The sequence below is a fragment of the Sturnira hondurensis genome, unplaced genomic scaffold (assembly GCF_014824575.4).
Source record: "Sturnira hondurensis isolate 20B ecotype Veracruz unplaced genomic scaffold, ASM1482457v3 Scaffold0006220, whole genome shotgun sequence".
NCBI classification, from domain to species: domain Eukaryota; kingdom Metazoa; phylum Chordata; class Mammalia; order Chiroptera; family Phyllostomidae; genus Sturnira; species Sturnira hondurensis.
In genome coordinates this window covers 74,978-96,656 of record NW_028078851.1, presented here as the reverse complement: position 1 = coordinate 96,656, position 21,679 = coordinate 74,978, and the positions used below count along the sequence as shown (strand labels likewise).

Sequence of the window (21,679 nt, the reverse complement as noted above, 5' to 3'; positions counted from 1 at the left end):
TATGCAGGGACCAAGGCTGCTGTGGCCACTGGCCTGGTGCCTGCCACCATGGTCAGCGGTGGCTGCAGGATCTTTGGAGGAGAGCCAATTCAGCAGCTCCCTCCCCTACCAAAGCAGGAAAGACAGCCTGGCACTAGGAGTGACCTGTATGCCTAAACTCACTGAGGGTAATAAAGATGAAGTGAGAGATGCACAGAGGCAGTGTTCACCTGCTGGGACTGTGGACACCAGCTAAGTCATTACCAGAGAAATTAGGTGACAGCTGGAAAAGGCAGAAGTGTTGGCCTGTGTGGCAACTTTTCCCACAAGTCCCCCCATCCGCCACAGATGAAAGTAACACTACCAAGACATGATCTGCTTAAGGAGGAGAGGTGGCCAGTTTCTCTAAGGAAAAAGAGGCCAGGAGCGATGGCCAGTTTCTCAGAGGAAAAAGGACTTAAGCCCCTTCCTCAAGGGGCTTTTATTTGGTTGTAATACACAGGAATATAGGGCAGCAAGGATCAAACAGTAGATAACATTTCAAAGAAATCTGAGGGCTTAGTCTGAGTCAATGTCTGTCAGGAAGGGGGTTTTGCAGAAACTTTAAGGTTTCCTGCTTGGACCCTTAACATATGAATGAAAGCACTCTTAGCAGAGCAGGTTTCATAGGTTTATCAGGAAGTCTTTGTGATGCCAGATTTTTTTCCCGGGATACGGTCTAGCAAGGCAAGGAGCTGCACCCCTCCCCATCAGGTTTTCAGGCTTAAGTGGATTAGAGCCAGGAAGTGCTTCTCCCAGAGTACATGGGGACTCGGGCTATATCACATAGCTGGGGGTGGGGGCAAGGATCCATTGCTCACTCTTTGTTGCAGCCCCCACCCCCGAGTCCTTCCATGAAGGCCTCCCAAGTGATTGAGTCTGGCTTAGCTTGCTCTTCACTGTGAGGAGACCTACTTGTCATGGACTTCTGAACATGCTTTGGGGACAGGGAGGAAACTGAGATAGCATTTGCTATCAGAGACAAGCTTTGTCTCCTGTGGCTGGCATTCCAGAGGTCACTCGCTCATCCTTAGCCATAGGAGGTAGTTACAATTCCTAAAACCAGGCAGAGTGGTCCCCAACATTGGGCTGTGCCAGACCCTGACCAGGATAGTCTTTAGTCTAGTTAGAAAGTTGGGCTGTGTGAAAAGCTCGGCACTTGTTAAGAATTATGCACTTAAACAAGAGAATTTTACTAAAGAAAAAAGAGGCTCTCAGGCACTGTTCAAGGAACTTTTGCAGCAGCTGACTAGTGAAGAGGAAGGAAGAGGCACACTGCACAGAGCGTTCAGAGGAGGGCGTCAGGGCTCAGTGAGTAGCAATCCCCAGAAAGACTTAATTTGTGAGGGAGCTGAACTGCCCTGAAGAGACACTGAGTGCACAACACTCAGGCCAGCAAAGAGGGAGGTGTGTGAGTTGCCCCTAATCAGTGCAACTCACAGGCTGCACAACTGGTAGATTAAAGGCACTGGCCTGGCACAGATTGACAGTGGGGGCCCGGCAGCACACCAAGGATCTGGACTGGAGACTGGGCAACTGTGAATATTGTAGCCCAGATCTGGCTCCCACCTTACCAAATCACAGGAAGGGAGAGAAACAAAGCACAAACCTCCTCTGCCCGCAGCATCCAGGAAGACCAGCAGAACTGGCTTAGCTGGTAGAAAGTCAGCAGAAGGCTTTTTTTTCTTTCCCTTTTTTTCCCTCCCAAGTGAGACAATAAGACCTGGAGCTGTGAAAGTTCCAGAGACAGACCCAAAAAGGGAGCACAAGGCTAACCCCCAAAACTGAGAAGCTGAGACAAATTTCACTTTCCTTTCCAATAGAACTTGCATTTCATTGTTTATTTGTATTATTATGTTTACTTTTTAATTTCATTAGTATTTTTTATTTCTCATCTTTGTGTTTAGGTTACTTCATTTTGTTTGTTTAATTGCATTGTTCAAGTGGTTTTCCTTGTACTCTGATATTTTTTAAATTTTCCTTCTTTCACTTCACTCTTTTTCCAATAACACTCTACTCTTGGGAATGTACTTACTAGTCCTGTTATTCAGATCATATATTTCTTGGCATATTGTTGTTCCAGTATTATTGTAAATAATTGTTGTTCCATATAATTGTATATACTATATAGCACTCCTCCCTGATCTTAGTCCATTTCACTATCTTCTTGAGCTTTATTTCTGTTGTGGTGAACTCTATTCTATCACACACTATGCCTACTTTCTATCCTTTACTCTCACTATATCTCATCATCTAACCTCACACAAGCACCCTGTCTTCTGGATTCAACTCACAATCCTCCCCAATAACAAGAATCTTATCTCTTTTTCACCTTTCATAAAAAGTGGCTAGTTGGGTGAAATATCATAGGAAAATGCTTACAGATTATTATGGCTTGCTCTTGCTAAAACTCCCTCACCCTGGTCTAAAGCAACAAATGTGTATTGTTTATCTTCAAGGTAATTTCCAAAGCTTGTGTGAGCTCTCCCAAGGACAGAGCTAATCAGTATAACACTATACTTATCCGAGGGATCTCCTATCTGTTCTCTACTTGTTGGTGCTTCAAATCCCGTAGAATACTCTCCCACTGTCTTAATCCATTTTTGCCTCCCCCCTCCAACTGATCACATACAAGAGTAGATGGGAGCTGTGAATGCCAATATACCTGTTGGAAGAGAGAACCCACCAGCAAAGGAACCACCAACAGGTAAAAACCCAAATACAACAAGAAATCCCACACAAACAGAAAAAAGAACAACCCTAGAGCATCCAGACAAGGAAATCAAAGAGACCACACCACTGAATCCCATAGAACTCCTACCATAGAAGCTCACCCTACAAAGACAGCTAGCAAAGCAAAATATCAGGAAGCACAGAAACAAACAAAAAGAGTATCTAAAATGGGGAGACAAAAAAAGAACCTGCAATCAAAAGGAGTGGAAAACTCCCCACTAAAAGAGCTGAATGAAATGGAGGTGAGCAAACTATCAGATACAGAATTGAAAATAATGCTTATAAGGATGCCCAAGGAACTCACAGACAAGGAACTGAGAGAGAACTACAATGGTATGAAAAAGGAAATAGAAACTATAAACAAAACCAAGGAGGAATGAAAAATACAATTTCTGAAATAAAAAAAAAAACACTACATAGAATTACAAGCAGGTTGGAGGAAGCAGAGGACCAAATTAGTGATCTGGAAGACAAAGTGGAAAGAAAAACTTGGGTAAAGCAGCTACACACAAAAAAGACTAAAAAAATATAAAGATAGCTTAAGTAAACTCCAAGATAATATGAAACAGAACAACATTTAAAGCATAGAAATACCAGAAGGAGAAGAAAAGGAAAAAGGGATAGAAGCCCTATTTGAAAGTATAATGACAGAAAACTTTCCAAACCTGGAGAGGGAAAAACCATGCAAGTTCAGGAAACACAGAGTACCAATAAAGATAAACTTAAAGCAGCCTACTCCAAGACACATCAGAATTAAAATGTGAAGTTTTAAAGACAAAGAGCAAATCTTAAAAAGGGGCAAGGAAGAAACAACAAGTAACATACAAAGGGGTTCCAATAAGGCTAGTAGCTGGTATTTCAATAGAAACATTCCAATCTAGGAAAAAATGGCTAGAAATATTCCAAGTAATGAAAGACAAAGGCCTACAACAAAGACTACTATACCCAGAAAGACTCTCCATTATAATGGAAGGGGAAAGAAGGACTTTCCCAGACAAAAGAAGGCTGAAAGAATACACCTCCACCAAATCATCACTTCAAGATATGCTAAAGGGAGTACTATAAAAAGAGGGAAAAATGAGAGAGAGAGGAACAAAGGTACAAGGGGAGAAAAACAAATAAATACCTACCAATAATAGCCTTAAATGTTAACAGATCAAATGCTCCAAACTAAAGACATAGAGTAGCTGAATGGATGAGGAAACATGACCCACACATATGCTGCCTATAAGAGACCCACCTCAGAGCAGAAGACCTAAACAGACTGAAAGGGAAGAGGTGGAAAACAGTATTTCAAGCAAATGGACAGGCAAGACAGCCATGGTAGCAATACTTGTATCAGACAAAATAGACTTCATAACAAGGTCCATAAAAAGAGACCCAGAAAGACACTTCATAATACTCAAGGAAAGAATCCATCAAGAAGACATAAACATAAACATATATGCATCCAACATAAGAGCACTCAAATATATAAGAAAAATCCTGGAGGACTTCAAGAAAGATATTGATGGCAACACAATTATAGTGTGGGGTTTTAATACCCCTCTCTCAAAAATGGATAGATCTTCTAAACAAAATATCAACAAAGATATTGCAGCATTGAACAATGCCCTACATCAAATGGACTTAATGGATATATATGGAAACGTTCATCCCAAAGAAGCAAAGTACACATTGTTTTCAAATGCACATGGACCATTTTCAAAGATAGACAACATAGCAGAACACAAAACATACCTCATCAAATTCAAGAAAATCCAAATCATATCAAGCATTTTCTGTGACTACAAGAGACTGAAACTAGAAACCAACTTCAAGGAAAAAAACTCAAAAAGACTCAAACTCATGAAGATTGAATAGCATACTATTAAACAATGAATGGGTCAAGAATGAGATCAGGGAAGAAATCAAAATGTTTTAGAAACAAATGAAAATGAACTCAAAACAATCCAAAACTTGTGGGAAACAGTGAAGGCACTCTTCAAAGGGAAGTTCATAGTGATACAGGCCTACCTAAAAAAGACAGAAACATTTCAAATAAACAACCTAACCCTAAATCGACAAGAATTGGAGAAACCACAAATAAAGTCCAGAGTGAGTAGAAGGAAAGAAAAAAAACAAGATCAGAGTAGAATTAAACAACATAGAGACTAAAACAACTATCCAGAGGATCGATAAATCCAGGAGCTGGTTCTTTGAAAAGATAAACAAAATCAACAAGCCTTTAAGCAGACTTATCAAGGCAGAAAGAGAAAGTACCCAAATAAACAAAATCAGAAATGAAAGAACAGTGATTACAACTGAGAACAAGATACACAAAGGATTATAAGAAATTACTACAAAAAACTATATGCCAAGAAATTTGAAAAACAGGGTGAAATTTACAAATTTCTAGAAAAATATAATTTCCCAAAACTGAATGAAGAGGAAGCAGAAAGCCTGAATAGACCAATAACAGCTGATGAAATCGAAGCAGGAATCAAAATACTCCTGGCACACAAAGCCCTGGACCAGATGGTTTCACAGGAGAATTTTACAAAACATTTAAGGAAGAGCTAGCTCTTACACTTCTCAGACTATTCCAAAAACTCCAAGAAGAAGGAAGACTCCCAACTTATTTTATGAAGCCAGCATCACCCTAATTAGAAAACCAGATAAAGATACAACAAAAAAAGGAAGCAATAGGCCAATGTCACTGATAAACATAGGTGCCAAAATCCTCAGTAAAATATTGGCAAATTGCATAAGAAATACAATGAAAAGATCATAAACCATAATCAAGTGGGATTTATCCCAGGGATGTAAGGATGGTACAACATTTACAAATCAATAAATGTGATACATCGCATAAACAAAAGGAAAGATAAAAAATCACATGATTGTATCAATAGATGCAGAAAAAGCATTTGATAAGGTATAGCACCCATTTATGATAAAAAAAAGCCACTCAGCAAAGTGGTAGTAGAGGGAGTATTCCTCAACATCATATAGGCCATATACCAGAAACCTACAGCCAGCATCATACTCAACAGGCAAAATTTAAAAGCTTTCCCACTAAGATCAGGAACAAGACAAAAATGTCTTTCACCACTTCTATTTAATATAGTATTAGGAGTCATAGCCACAGGGATAAGACAAGAAAGAGAAATAAAAGGCATCCAAATTGGAAAGGAGGAAGGAAAATTGTCACTATTTGCAGATTTCATTATGGTGCACAAAGAAAACCCTATAGATTTCACCCCAAAAGTACTTGACCTAATAAGTGAATTTGGCAAAACAGCAGGGTTCAAAGTCAATATTGAGAAATCAAACACATTTTTTTAAAAAATGCTTTAAAGACTTTATTTATTTATCTTTAGAGGGGAAGGAAAGGAGAGAGGGAGAGAAATATCAATGTATGGTTGCCTCTCGTGCATCCCCTGCTGGGAGCTACCCTGCAACCCAGGCACGTGTCTTGACTGGGAATCGAACCTGTGACCCTTTGGTTTGCAGGCCTGCACTCAATCCACTGAGCTACACCAGCCAGAGCAAAGGCATTTTTATATACCAACAATGAAAATCAGAATCAGAAATCAAGAAAAAATCCCCTTTGCTATAGCAAGAAAAAAAATAAAGTGTCTAGGAATAAAGCGTACCAAGGAGGTGAAAGACTTGTACTCAGAAAACTACACAACACTGAAGAAAGAAATTAAGGAAGACACAAATAAATACAACTGTATACCATGTTCAAGGACTGGAAGAAACAACATCATCAAAATGTCCATATTACCCAAAGCAATTTATAGATCCAATGCAATGCCTATTAAAATACCAATGACATATTTCACAGATACATAAGAAACATTTCAAAAATTTATATGGAACTGTAACCAACCCTAATATAGATGAAGCAATTTTTAGAAAGAGGACTAAAGTAGGAGGGATCACAACACCTGATATCAAACTATATTACAAGGCCACTGTAATCGAAACAGTCTGGTCCTGGCATAAGAAGAGTCATACAGTCCAATGGAACAGAACAGAGAGCCCATATATAAACCAAAATTTTTATGGTCAATTAATATTTGTCAATGGGGGCAGCAATATAAAATGGAGTAAAATAGCCTCTTCAACAAATGGTGTTGGGCAATCTGGACAGCTACATGCAAAAAAATGAAACTCGACCACCAACTTACACCATACACAAAAATAAATTCCAGATTGGATAAAAGACTTAAACATAATCACAATGCCATAAAAAAGTCCTAGAGGAGAATATAGTCAGGAAAATTTCAGATATTCCACACAGCAATATTTTCACCAATACGTCCCCTACAGGAAGGGACGTAAAAAAAGAATAAACAACTGAAACTTCATGAAAATAAAAAACTTCTGCATGGCTAATCAAAACATCAGCAAAATGAAAAGAGAACCAATCATATAGGAGAATATATTTGCCAATGATATCTTGGACAAGGGTTTGATCTCCAAAATATATGATGAATTCACATGACTCCACTCCCAGAAGACAAACAATCCAATTCGAAAATGGACAAAGGACTTGAACAGTCACTTCTCAAGAGAGGATATACAGAGGGCCCAGAGACATATGAAAAGATGCTCAACACCACCAGCCATTAGAGAGATGCAAATTAAATCCACTATAAGATACCACTTCACACTGGTGAGAATGGCCATCATAAACGAATCAACACAAAACAAGTATTGGAGAGGTTGTGGAGAAAAGAGAACCCTAGTGCATTGTTGGTGGAAATGCAGGCTGGAGAAGCCACAGTGGAGAGCACTATGGAATTTCCTCAGAGAACTAAAATGGAACTGCCTTTTGACCCAGTAATACCACTGTTTTGATTATGCCCTAAAGATACTAGAATACCAATTCATAAAAACCTATGCACCCCAATGTCCATAGCAGCACAATTCACAATAGTCAAGTGCTGGAAGCAACCTAAGTGCCCAGCAATAAATGAGTGGATCAAAAAACAATGGTACATTTACACAATGGAATAGTAAGCAGCAGAAAGAAAGGAGCTCCTACCCATCATGACAGCATGGATGGAAGTGGAGAGCATTGTGCTAAGAGAAATATGCCAGGCAGTGAAAGACAAATACCATATGGTGTCACCTATAAGTGGAACCTAATCAACAAAACAAATGAGCAAGTAAAATATAACCCGAGAAATTGAAATAAAGAACAATCTGAGAGTAAACAGAGAGGAGGAGGGAGAGGGATAATAGGGCATTATGGAGAGGGGGCCATCAAGGAACATGTATGAAGGACACATGGACAAAGACAAAGGGGGTGGGTTCCAGGTTGGGAGGTGGGGTTGGGTGGGGTGGAGGTGCATGGTGGGGTGAAAATGGAGACCATTGTACTTGAATAAAAATATATTTAAAAAATCAATAAAACTATAATGTGAAGTATAGCACTTTTAGTGATATCTGTGTTTTTCTAGTAAATTATCAAACCTGAGGGGGTCATCGGAATTCCAGACTGTATAACTGGTCAGTCAGAAGTATGGTTGCCCCCCACAAGACTTGTAACCAGCATCATATGGGGGGACTGTACCTTTAAATCTGTGGAGTCTATTGCTAATTCCCAGTAGTTGGTGTCAAAAATTGATGTCAGAACAATGGTGCCAGTCTTTCAGCAGGCACCCCTGGATTAATATCTGTAAACCTACCTTTGATCCTATGTATCATACATAAATAAGTTAAAATGAAGGGTGCAGCCCTGGCTGGTGTGTCTCAGTGGATTGAGCACTGGCCTGTGAACCAAAATGTCAGTGGTTCTATTCCTGGCCAGGGCACATGCCTGGGTTACGGGCCAGGTCTCAATGGGGGTATGCAGGAGGCAACCACACACTGATGTTTCTCTTCCTCTCTTTCTCCTTCCCTTCCCCTCTCTAAGAAATAAATTGAATCTTAAAAAAAAATGCCCTGGCTGGTGTGGCTCAGTGGATTGAGCGAGGGCCTGCGAACCACACCATCGTGGTTCAATTACCAGTCGGGGCACATGCCTGGGTTGCAGGCCAGTTCCCAGTGGGGGATGCATGAGAGGCAACCACACATTGATGTTTCTCTCCTTCTCTCCATCCCTTCCCCTCTAAAGATAAATAAAATTTTAAAAAATAAAATATAAAAAATGAAGGATACAGAGCCCACTAGTATATTAGAAAGGAGGAGCAGCACATGATTTTGTGACACCCACCTGCATAAAAATGATTTTTAAAGTTATCTAAAACTTTTATTTCTTATCAGATCTCTCTCAGCCTTGAATTCCTATTGGGGGTACTATATTTGTATTTTAGCAGCTTCACATTATGGCTGGCCAGATACCTCTTAGTCTCACATGCACAGGAAGTAGATACTTAAGCAGTTTTCACCTGTGGATTTTTTCAATATCAGCCAAAGGGCAGGGTAAGTAGTGTGTGTGTGTCCAAGAATGAAGATGATTGGCTATATTCTGATCACTTGTTTGTCAGGATCATTCCTCTTTTTTTTATGGGATATAGTTGAAGTAAAAACCTCATCACTCATGTGGCCTTTTTGTTTCCACCCCTTTTCTGGATAAATATTATGGGCCATCTCATGTAATAAGATAAGGGTTCATTCAGATGTCATTTGACCTAAAATGTTGCCTGGAGATAAAATTAGAGTGGATATGTCATTTCTCCAGTCGTGAGTGAAAAGAAAGGTACCTTCTTACAGTACAGCTGGACTCTTAGCCAATTTGACACTCTCTGCCCCCAACTTCAAAAGAGCAACCCTCACTGGGATTTCATCTATAAAATACTATCAGGTTCCCTATGGAGGGTTTCAAGGCCCTGCACCCTTTCATACGTTTCCACCTTTTATGTCCATCTCCCAACATATTCTTCCAAGTCAGGGTGAGGACTGGAATGAAATAAGGACACAGTTTTCAGAGGCCCTCACTCTCAGGTGCTCTACCCTAATCCAAACCCTGCTCCACTTTGACTGCACTCAAGCCACATTGAGCTGTCTGCTATTTCCCAAACCAATTATACTGTGGTTTACTACTTCTGTGCCTTTTCCTGCTGTTCACTTGATCGTCACTACTCTCACAGTCGTTTCTCTGCTGGGGAAACACATTCATCCTTTTAGGCTCAGCTCAAATGTTAGGGTCTGTTTGAAGTACTTCTGATATCCTCACCTTTACTCTTCACCCCTCAGTAGGAAGTAATTCGTAATTCCTCTGTCCTGTGTACTTAGTCTTTTATTTTCTCCTATTTTAGTATTTGTTTCTTTATACTAATCACTGGAATCTTTTTGTTTTATGAATAAGACAGAACTATATAGAGGGGCAGGTAGCATGGAGGACAAAACTTGGACTCTGGAAGTATGAATCTGACCCATCTGTCTGAATGCAAAACCTGAGCCTTTTATCTCTTATAATAGTAATTTTTATTAAGATATATTGGGTGTTTGATATGTACCAGATACTCTTCTAAGGGTTCTAAATGTATTAATGTGTTTAATCCCCCAAACAACATATGGAATAGATGCTGTTGTTGTCTCCATTTTACATATGAGGAAGCTGAGGCACAGACTGGTCAGTAACTTGGCCAAGCTCACTGAGCTGGTTAACAGAAGAAATGAGATCCAAACCTTTCTAGGTTGAATCTGGAGCTGGTGTGCATTACCATGCTATGTCTATGTCACTCTAGTGCTAATTATCACTAAAAGCTGCTATCATCCTGCATATCTTCAACCTCAGATTTTCTGTAACTTACAGTTTGTACTAAAGTACTCTATTCATCATAAAGCTGCTTAAACCTGTGTGTTGTTCGATCTTCTGTTCTTTTATCCCTTTCTTCCTGTGTATCAGTTTATTCTAGCTTTTCCTTCCTTTCCAACTTAATGGTTAATTATAGTCCATCATTTTTATGACTCTTCTACCCTATCATTTAGTGCCTGGATCCACTGTCCTAGCAAAATCCCAACTCTTAATCAATCCCAAATATTCACCTGTTTTTATACTTGTGTTGCTTAGTGCAGTGTTCCTGGGAAAACTTAGTATCTTTCTGACTGTTGGAGCCATGAATTTATCTTTCTCAAACTCAGTATAGCCCTCTAAATTGAATACATAATGGACATTTTATAAGGGTGCACTTTTATATAGTACCTCTAAATTGAAACCAGTTTTCTCTATAAGCTCAAGTATTTAATGTACCTATGAACCCCCTAGATAAGTAAGGGTTTAAGTTTTCTGCTTGAGGCTTTCCCTTTAAATCTAGAACAGAAGGCAATCACAGTTGTCAAACCTCTCGCAATTATTAGGCAAGGCATTCAGAATCTACAGCGTTCCTCTTCACATGGAAACCGAAGTTCTGCCACTGGTTTGAAGGGGTAGATGCTCAGTGACAGACAAAAGTCAGAAACTATTACTGAAGAGTTCTGTGCCTGAGCCTACATATCAGTTAAGATTGTTCCATTTTCACAAAACAAGTAACTCAACTAAAACTAAATAAGGACATTTATGATCCACAGATTCGAAGTATTGAGGCCTTGATGGCTGTTTGATTCTGGCAGGAACTCAGTTTTTTAACATCTCCTGCCAGTCACAATATCAGCTTTCATCCTAAGGCTGGACGCTCGATGGCTGCAATGATTGTAGGAGTCAAGCAATTTCCTGAAAAAGCAAAGGAGACAGTTATTCCTGATGGCATTTTCTTATGAGCGAGGATACTTTCCTTACTTTTTCTGCATACCTTCTCCTAATATTTCATTGAGCAGAGTTAGATCAATACTTCCTAAACCAGAGTACCAAGGGGATGGATTACTCCTAGACTTTGCAGACTCACTCCTGAAGCTGAGATCAGCCTCCCTGTGGTACATGACCATGAGGAAAATGGAAGCATACTTATGAAAAAATAATGTTCTTTTAGTGAGGGGTTAGTTATGGTAGGCACAACAGAGTATTATGAAGCACTGAGGTTATATTAACACAGAGCACAGGGCAATGTCTTAGCAATTAAGACCACTATAAGCCACCACAGAGTTCTTATCAACTCTTTTCTAATTAGCTCAGCCTACCCCACAATGTGACTAGATCACATTTTTTAAAGGTAGAAAGACTTGATACATGAGGTATTTCAGAATACCATAAATTTTCTCATTTAGTGTACACAGGAATCCTGTGAGGTAGTTATTATCAGCTCCCATTGAGGGATGAATTAACTGACTTACAGAAACATGAAATACCTTTTCCAAAGTGAAACAAATAGTTAGTGGCAAAGTCTCTGTTCAGACTTTGGACTCAAACTTTTGGACTTGAGTCCAAAGTTTGAATAGAGAATTGCTTGGCTCTGAAGTCTGGTCAAGTCCCAGAGCAGACAGAGTCCAGAGGAGAAAATCCCGACTCCACCATGCAGCCTCCTTTTAGAGTTTCCAGGGCTCAGAAACTGGTTACTCTAGTCTAAGAGAGCCCCCAGTAGTATAGTGCACTGACTCTTGGTGGAGGTGGTGGTGGTGGTGGTGGTGGTGGTGGTGGTGGTGGCGGCGGCGGTCACAACAGAGATTTTCTGCTCCTAGGGTTAAATTACTGTTGCTCAGACCTCATGACCTGGAGCTTTGATTCAGGAAGTCTGAATTCTAATCTGCACTCCAGTTTAAGAATCTGGAGACTGCAATAACAAGTTTAGGGAGCCATGTAAATTTCCAATATCTAGGAGAGAAAAGAACTAATATTTATGGAGAGGCTAGGTTTGCAAGAGCAACTTTATTTCCACACCTGAAGTTCAGCTGAAAAGAAAAGGACCAAGCTGTTTACTGGACTTCAGCTACCCAGTTAAATTCCATAGTCCAAACTTCCAGAGTCAGTTGACATGTAAAGAGCTTGGAAGCCATTGCTCCTGTACTTAAAACCAGAAAAAAAGCTGAACAAAACTGAGAATCAATGACTTACCTTAGATGTATCAGAAAAATGAGGTCACAGGGCAAATAGCCACCCCACATTCTTGAGAAAAGACAAATCCAGAGACTCACAGCCTCTCTCTCTTTACACAGAGCACAGAGAGGCTAGAGACATAAACAAGGGAGAAGACTTAAATAGTAATTCTGACAAATTACTGGAGACTGAGTGTGAAATAGTATGAATGAGAAACCCAACCTGCAGTCTTAGAGGTTTAGTGGGCTTTAAATCCAGGAATTCTAGCAGGTTCTTACAAGGGAGATCCCAGAAAGATTTCCTCATGGCTCTGGCAGTGGGAGGAGCAGTGTGCTCATATGAAACATATCCAGAGCCTTCTCCACGGAAAGACCTACTCTGCAGTGGGAAACTTTCCCAGGGCATCAGGCCTGCTGAGAGAAAGGCATTGCTCATAACCAGCCCACTCTAGTTTTCCATTTTCACATAAGGTGGAGAAAGAAGCTAAGAAATATTTGTGGAGTACACAGCCTAGGGACACAGGCCCACAAAAGACTGGAATTTAATTTTAAGATTATAGAGCATGCTCTCCACACATTTTTACCACATCGCAAACCTGCAGTATAATAGGAGGGAAATACAGCTAAAAGAGCTGTAACATGCAGACTCTCTACATGGAGTACTTAGGGAAGCCCCCAAATAAGAGGTAAGACAGGAGGAAAAAAGGATAATAAGGGAATTTGAAGACTCTGGTACCTACAGCTACAGCAAACATTACACACAGCTCAACAGCTAACCAGCCTAACATACAAATTCTTGCTAGTTGTCTATTCAATTCAGTTCCTGTTGCCCAATGGATTATATCCAGCTTTCAACCACAAATTAAAAGGTATGCCAAAAGGCAAGAAAAAGCAGTTTGAAAATACAAAGCAAATGAGAACCAGATTGAAATATCATGCAGATAGTGTAATTATCAGTGAATCAAAAATGTATGATTACTGTTAATAGTTCTAATGGATAAACTAAACAGGCATGTATGGGAAGTGCTGAGGTTCAAGCTGGTTCAAATCCCTGCCACATTTCCAGACAGCCAGACATCATGAGACCTTGGATGTGACTGCAGGAAACTTGACAGAACACGGAGGAAGAGAAGCCAGGACATGCCCTGTCTGCTGTTTGACACTTGGCTGTGGGGCCACAAGACAAGGAGGACTGCAGGACCAGTGTGGGTCCTGACAGGGAAAGGAACTCTTGGACAACTGTGCGGACCGCAAAACGGCAACAGACGTAACTAACCATTGGGAATGAGAGAAAAAGCAGTGCGACAGAAAGAATGACTCTGGGCGCAGAGCAGTGGATTATTTTCCAGAGTTAGAGAGCTAGGTCTGCCCTCCATGGGGTCTGATGGCAGCCCCCTCCAGACTTCCTTCCCTCCCTCACCCGTGAACAACAGAGGAAAACCTTGGGGGCTATCCCAGGACGCCTGGGGTGGTCTGGCTTCGGATGGCCTCTGCTCTCCTAGCCGACATCCCTCGCAGCCCCTCCCCCATCTGCGTCCAGGAAGGATGGCTGGTGGGATGGGGGAGGGGTGGTAGGCAGAGGGAGAAGTCTGGCGATTCACAGGAACCCAGGGGCGGTTTGTATCCATCCGCTGCCGCCGCCAGCGCAGCTGCTTCTGACCTCCCGATCCCGCACCCGGAACCCAGCCCGCCGGTCCCATAGATTGTAACGCCGAGAATGTGAGGGTGACGGCCAGGTAGAGTGTTGCGTCGGTCCACAAAGACAGGCTGGAGATCCTTTCGCCCCCGGCCTGGGTCCCGGCCCCGCCTCCTCCGGGTCGGAACTACAGTGGGCTGGGAGGGGGCGTCGGCCCACTTCTGCCATATCCCTCCGCCCCTCTTCCCGACACCCTCGCTGCCAGAGGTTTGTGTCGCATCCTGCGCAACCTCTACCCAACACCTGCCTGCTTTGGTGCAGTGGCCTGCTGGAGAGGTTGGTGGCGGGGCGGGAGGCCTCTTTGCAGTTCGGAGCCCACGGAGGGCGGCGGAAAGCTGTGTGAGGAGCTTCGAGAGGAGCTCCGAGAGGAGGGAAGACGACCATTCGAGCTGTGAGCCTGTAAAGGCAAGTGGGGGTATGGTGGGGGCGGGGAGCGGAGGGTGGTGCCCCACCCCCCACCAGTTTACAGCCTGCGCCCAGGCCCTGGCAGCCTGGCGAGGAGGAGAGGACCCCGCCGGTCGGAGCTGGTTCGCTAGAGAGGTGCGCAGCGCTGCGGGAGCCTGGTGAGGAGGAGGAGGTGGCGACTGGCGGGGGCCGGGCCCAGGGTGCTGGGGTAGCCAGAGAGGCTCCCCATGGTCCGTGGGAAGCGAATCACGCTGGCTTCTCCCAGCCATCTTCCGTGGCGCCCGCATCCCGCCTTCGACCGTGTCTGTACTGGGAGAGGGCTGTGGGGGAGGGAGGCTGCTGCGGGAGAAATGGCGGAGCGGGAGCTGCGCTGGAGGGGGATGCCGAGGAGGGGGCATTGGCGTTGGCTACTCCGGCCTCTGATTCTGGAAAGGGGGCCTGATGGACCCCTCATCCTGGGTACTCTCCCTTCCAACAGGCGCCTCGTCGATGCCCAAGTCTCCTGTGTGCGCAGTAGGTCTGGCGATTTCAGGCGGCAGGATGCACCTGTAGAGGAGCGGCTTGAGAAAAAGTTGGAGCAGGAAAATAGCGTGGAACTCTGGAGGTGTGAGGGGTTGGGGGTTGGTGGGCAGCAGCCATTGACTGGAGCCCCCAATAGGGGGGTGACTGAGACCATAACATGTCAAGCATCCAGGAATCTTAAAATTTCCCTGTGTCCCAGCTTCTAGGCAATCCCCTGCCTTGTCAACACAAGGGGGACCGAATACGGAGATTAAGAAGACACCAAAATGAAATGTTTACCTGCTTCTTAATACAACAGTTTTGTTACCTTCCATGTTTATGTTTTGCACCCAATTAAATGCAAGCAAATGACGGGGTGAGGAGTCCATGTCAATAAATAGTGTGTTATTAATCCATCTTTCTCATTCAGGATCTGATTAGTCAACATCCCAGCCCACTTTAATAAGTTAAGGTAATGGCAATTCAGAATAGAGGGCACAGTCCATTTTGAAATCATGAAGTCACTCTGGTTATTTAATTTCTAATCCAGGAAACCTAAACTCCGTGTCCAGCTACCCCTCACATCTCATTTTGGTAGTGACAGTCTCACAAAATATTTTGTAGAGAGTTGGGCCGGGATGGGAGTAAAAGGCAGAAAACTGTACTTGAACAACAATTAAAATAAAAGATTCTGTAGAGTTTATGAGAGTGGATACCTGAAGAACCATGGGAATTGAGAGACATTTATTTGCTTATGTCCTGATTCTTGAAAAGGAGGTGTTGGGACCTGAACTCTGGGTATCTATCCATTAACCTGAAATTTTTATATCATTGTCAACATATTTTCTTGGTGTTTTGCTGAATACTCCCCCCTTTTCTGTGTGATGTGACTGTTCTCCAGTAGAGGATTGGTCTCTGGCGGGAAGGATAGCATCTCCCGAGATCTGCCGTGTGGGTTGGCCACCATAGGTGGTGAATAAGGGAGGGTCTCTGTATACAATGGAAAAGGGGAAAGGGCAGCAGCTTGCAAAATTCTATTGAAATAACAGTCCCCATTATTTTTACTGCCTACTTTCTAAATATAGTTGGCTATTTTCTACTACCCACTCTTGCATCTCATACTTCTGTTCAAGGAAAGAAGTGTGGCTTCTGCTTGGAAAATGACTGACTTCAGAGTTGGTGGGTGTAATTAGACAAGCTGCAGGTCTTAGAGGAATGGATGGGGAATCATTTGACAGGGGCAGACAGGTGGGAGACATTTAACATGACCTTCAGTATTAAAAAAAACACGTTATAATGCTTGTCATGGGTGTTGGCCCATTTCAGTCTCTTTTCTCTGCCTTTTTGTGTATATGTACGTTTGTTTCTTTATAGGTTCCTACAGAAATCTGGAGGTAGCTGTTGACTTTGAATTTCATTAAGAAAGAGGACCAAAACTGTTAATCTGGATCCAAGGTGAGTGTGAGCATGAACACCCTTATTGACTAGATATGGGAATTGGCTGTTGGTAAGTAGATGAGACCAGATTATAGCTTGGAGTTATTGTCTGCTGTCATTCTAGAGATGGCTCTGCCCTCACATTTGTGTATAGGAAATGGGGATGCGGTGAACCAAGATTGTGCATATAGGGTTATTGGTAGACACCTAGGATATAGGAAAGGAAGCCATGAGGAGGACCAAGGAGGTGAGAAACATTTAGTTGACCCTTGAACAAACATGAGTTTGCACTGTGTGGGTCCACTTATATGTGGATTTTTTTCCCAACTAGCTGTAGTTCAGTTGACCCACACAGTTCTACTGACTGCAGTTCAAACTTGCATTGTACTAGATTCAACTTTTTGGTTGGAGATCCGTATGTGTGAAGAGCATATTTTAGGTGTACATGGATTTTCAGCTGTGGAGGAGGTCATTGCTGGTAACCTCCACATTGTTCAAGGGTCAACTGTATAACCAAAGCCCCAGGTTTGGAAATGTAGGTATTGGGTTTAAAAACTGAAGTACATGTCTATCTATCAGAACTCTTATTTCCATTTCCTCCTGTGTTTTTGACCATAGGTCTGCCTGTGATTTCAGCTGTATGGCTCATTAACACTGGAAGCAAGAAAGGAAGGAGGGAAACCAGTGCAGGTTGGTTTGAGGCCCACCTGGATAGATCTATATAGTGGTATATATCAAAGGGACTGGATACTCTGTATCCTCTCTTACTTTCAGCAAGCTTTCCCATCATCCCTGCTCTTATTTAATGCAGAGAAGAGTGTGGTAGTGCCTGGGCAGGACTTTGTTGGGCATTAGTGGGAGTGTGGAAGGGATAAAGTGAGGTAAGAGTCATCTACAATTCCACTTCCTATCACCCAGTCCATCTCTATTCTCTCACATCCTTTGTGTCTCTCTACGTAGATAAGCACACTTGGAAGAAGCTCAAAGTCCATTTCCTTCTTCCACCTCAGGTGTATCTCCAGCGGTGGCTGTACTGGCCTTGGAGTGGCAGAAGATTACCACTTTTAACAGGTCTGCACTTAGGAATCATCATCTTTCCTCAGTCTTGAGTGCCTCTGCCTCTTGCCTGTATCATTGAAGGAGGCTTTGTGTTTAGAAAGGGGACTGTGTGACTACTAAACCTGCAATTGACTCTAACTCTTGCTACAAAGTTTATCTCTGACTGAATGAAAGTGTGTCAAGATACATCTGGGACACATTGAGAACAAAAGCCCTGACTCTATAGGGTTATTGATATAACTGGGCTTTAACCATGACTAGGAATAGAAACAAGGCCAAAACTGAAAAAACGACTGGTGTAGAAGCTAAAACAAAGAGGGAGGCTACTGGCATAGTTAGACCTGTAGCCAAGACCCAGGCTAAAGCAGTAGCCTATCCAGGGTTTCAGGCAAATAGAGTGGCAGAGATGAAGGCAGTGTCTAAGAAGAAGATTGTTACTGAGATGAAAGAAGGAGCCCTGGAAGATTTCAGTCCCAAAGTTGAAGATGAGGCCACTCAAGTGTCTCAGTGTTCTATGGCTGGGGCTAGTGCCAACTCCAGGTCCACATGTAAAGATAAGGCTGGTAGTGATGCCTGGTTCTGGGCTGGGGAAGATACTAGTGTTGGTCCCTGGTTCTGGAATGAAGAAGAGACTAGTAATCATTCCAGTGCCAAGGATGAAGGTAAAGTTGCTGTTGCTCTTCCACTTTGTACTGAGAAATTAGAGCCTATGGCTGGGGCTACCTGTGAGGCTAGGCCAGGGGCTGAAGAGGAAGAAGAGATTGTTATTGGGAACTGGTTTTGGGATGGAGATGAAACTAGTTTTGACCCTAATCCTAAACCTGTGAGCAGGATAGTTAGGCCCCAGCCTGTGATAGAAATTAATGAAAAAAATAGGCCCAAGGACTGGTCTGAGGTAACTGTCTGGCCCAAAGGCCCTGCTGTAACTCCAGCAGTGTTAGGATTTAGATCCCAAGTCCTATCTGAGACAAGGCCTCCTTCATATATTGTCCTGGCCTCAGCTGAGGAAAATACTCAGTCTTTGCCTGAAGCAACACAGTGTCTGTCTAAGAGCACACCCTCATGCTTACAGTCTGTCCAGGAGTACCCATTTGGTTCTGATCCTTGTGTTCAGACCATAGAGGAGATTAGACGCCAAATCAGGATCAGGGAGATGAATGGGATTAAGCCATTTGCTTGTCCTTGCAAAATAGAATGCTACATGAATTCTGAGGAATTTGAAAAACTTGTTACCTTACTTAAGTCAACTACTGATCCTCTCATTCATAAAATAGCTCAAATTGCAATGGGGATTATTAATATTAATCCGTTTGTCCGAGAGTTTATTAATGAGGTAGGTGTAGTAACGCTTATTGAAAGCTTGCTCAGTTTTCCTTCCTCTGAAGTGAGAAAAACAGCTGTAATTACTCTGAATCCCCCTTCTGGGAATGATAGACACCACAAGATTGAATTACATGTCAAACATATGTGTAAGGAAACCATGTCTTTTCCCTTGAACTCACCTGGACAGCAGTCTGGCTTAAAAATACTAGGGCAACTGACTGCAGATTCTAACCATCACCATATTGTGGCCAGTTACTTTTCAGAACTTTTTAATTTGCTTTCCCAGGGTAATTCTAAAACCAGAAATCTTGTTTTGAAAGTACTTTTGAATATGTCTGAAAACCCAGTTGCAGCCAGAGACATGATCAATACAAAGGCATTAGCAGCATTAAAACTGATCTTTAACCAGAAAGAAGCAAAAGCCAATCTTGTTAGTGCCGTGGCCATATTTATTAACATAAAGGAGCATTTCAGAAAGGGCTCAATCGTGGTTGTCAATCACTTGAGTTATAGCACACTCATGGCCATTTTCCGTGATGTTAAAGTGATTATTGAAACAATGTAGAATGAGCCAGAAACAAAAACAGAACAATCTCCAAAATCCAATTTTCTTTTCTCAAAGAGCTGTGTATAATGCTTTGTTTATTTCACTGTGTCCATTAAAAATTACATCTTTAACAGCATTACCTGTGATAATCACTGGGTTTCAGATAGACCATTTGGGGGGTCAAATAAATGCTACATCATGAGCTAAAAATGCCTGTTGATTTTTATCTTGTGTAGATGGGGCACTACTCAACATTGTACTTAAGAATTAATGAACCTGTTTATCCTGAGTAAGCTAACTTGTTCATTTATATCTGCTTAGATCGATTTGTGGCTTCAAATGGCAAAAAAAAAAAAAAAACCCAGAAAGCATTAAGCTTACAATCTAGTTGTAGAAATAAGGCATATATACGCAAAAAGATAACTGATTATACATACACATATATTCACACTCTCGCACTCTCCATATGTAAAGAAGGTAGGGGTTTCTATAAGCTGTTTAATGTAAGAATTGCTATTTCTCTTAATCTCCCTGCATTGCATAACTTGTTCTTCAACACAGAAATGGCCTGACTCCTAGATAAATGTAATACTCACTTTCAAATGTTGCTATTATATGGATAACTCATTGTTAGGGTATTTAATTTATGTCACAGTCATCTCACAGAAGAGAAGGGAGGTAGGTATAGGGAGGAAACATTTCCTGAGTGCCTGCTCTTATATTCCTTTCTTCCCACAGTGTTCCTGTGAGCTAGGTAATGACACACACACACACACCACACCACCACCACCACCACCACCACCACCACCACCACCACCACCACCACCCCCCATTGTATTGGATCACCTCTAATGAGAATTAGGGAGGTTAAATACTTTAGATTCTCAGAGCAGGCAGGTGGCATATCTGTTTTGTATGAAAATAAAACCCATTCACTATGCTACCTTACAGTTCTAACACTTTATTAGGTAGTGGCCTTGGAGACTCAGGTTCTGGATTTAATGAGTGAGTTTGCTGTAGATAATGTCCCTTCCAGTCTTGCAATTCTTCACTTCTTCCAGATGCACATGTCCATTACGCATTTGGCTATATGTGTTTGGGTTCAGGAGAAAAGTCTGGGTTGAGTGTGTGGATATGAATTGACAAGTGTCTGGAAAACAGTATGTACCCAAAATTGTTGAATAAGATGTAAGTTTGGAGTCATCAAGTGAAATATGTTATATATCCATACCTTTGTCAGTCCGATTATACTTTTTTCAAAGAACTGGAATAATTCTGTATATTGTTTCATATATTACATTTAAAAAGGATAATTGCTTTCTTCCTTGGAAAATCAATCTTTTTACCATTTATAATTTTTATTTCATATATGTATCATGAAATGTCAAAATGCTCTATCTTTTACTAGTAGTCTCGTCTAATTTCTGCTTTTGTACCAATTAAAACTATAAGGTAAACTTAACTGGAAAATTATAGACCCAGAATTGGAGCTTTGGGTCCAATTGCAGCTTTATCAACACAACAGGAAAACCAGGAGACTAGCTGCTGTCTCGTCTGACATAATAGTGATTCCTGCAAGTCTTTATGGTTCAGAAAACATCCCCAGGACTTTTGGATTATTGGATGTATTATCCAAGGCTCATGGTAGGAATTACAATCCCTGGCCTGAGCTGAAGAGAATGTCTGTGAAAATAATGGGCTATATGTTTTGAACAGTTTAGAAACTAACACAAGATCATACTGTAAATATTGTTTGTAACTTGCTTCCCCCTGCCACCATCTGTGTATCGTGAACATCTTTCCATGTCAATAAAGATGCTTCTGCAACGTATTTTTGAATCACTCAATGTTTTTTGCGTGTGTCCACAGTTGATGCATAGTGCCTAATCTTCTATTGCACATCTTCTTAAACCATATGCACAAATTCTTTTGCAAAAATACGGCTATAGTGATCACAACTTGCTAAAGCATTTTCAACTTAGTATTATACAGATCTGCCACATGCCTTTCATTTAATAGCTTTTTAAAAAAGATTTCATTTATTTATCTTT

General features: G+C 41.8%; 1 protein-coding gene across 7 annotated transcripts; it reads left to right on the top strand.

Moving 5' to 3' along the window:
* Positions 1 to 14,543: 14,543 nt before the first annotated feature.
* On the top strand, positions 14,544 to 21,459 carry GPRASP3 (G protein-coupled receptor associated sorting protein family member 3). 7 transcript variants are annotated; one of them, XM_037047753.1, is made up of 6 exons: positions 14,544 to 14,632; positions 15,276 to 15,365; positions 16,396 to 16,441; positions 16,637 to 16,717; positions 17,318 to 17,389; positions 17,710 to 21,459. In XM_037047753.1, the coding sequence occupies exon 6, from the start codon at positions 18,012 to 18,014 to the stop codon at positions 19,644 to 19,646; it is 1,635 nt and encodes a 544-aa protein (XP_036903648.1). In that variant the 5' UTR covers positions 14,544 to 14,632; positions 15,276 to 15,365; positions 16,396 to 16,441; positions 16,637 to 16,717; positions 17,318 to 17,389; positions 17,710 to 18,011; the 3' UTR covers positions 19,647 to 21,459. The 7 variants fall into 7 exon arrangements, with proteins under 7 accessions (XP_036903648.1, XP_036903651.1, XP_036903646.1 ...); XM_037047751.1 differs by having other exon boundaries at positions 14,565 to 14,632; positions 15,240 to 15,365; XM_037047754.1 differs by lacking the exon at positions 14,544 to 14,632 and adding an exon at positions 14,975 to 15,063.
* The last annotated feature ends 220 nt before the right edge of the window (positions 21,460 to 21,679 follow it).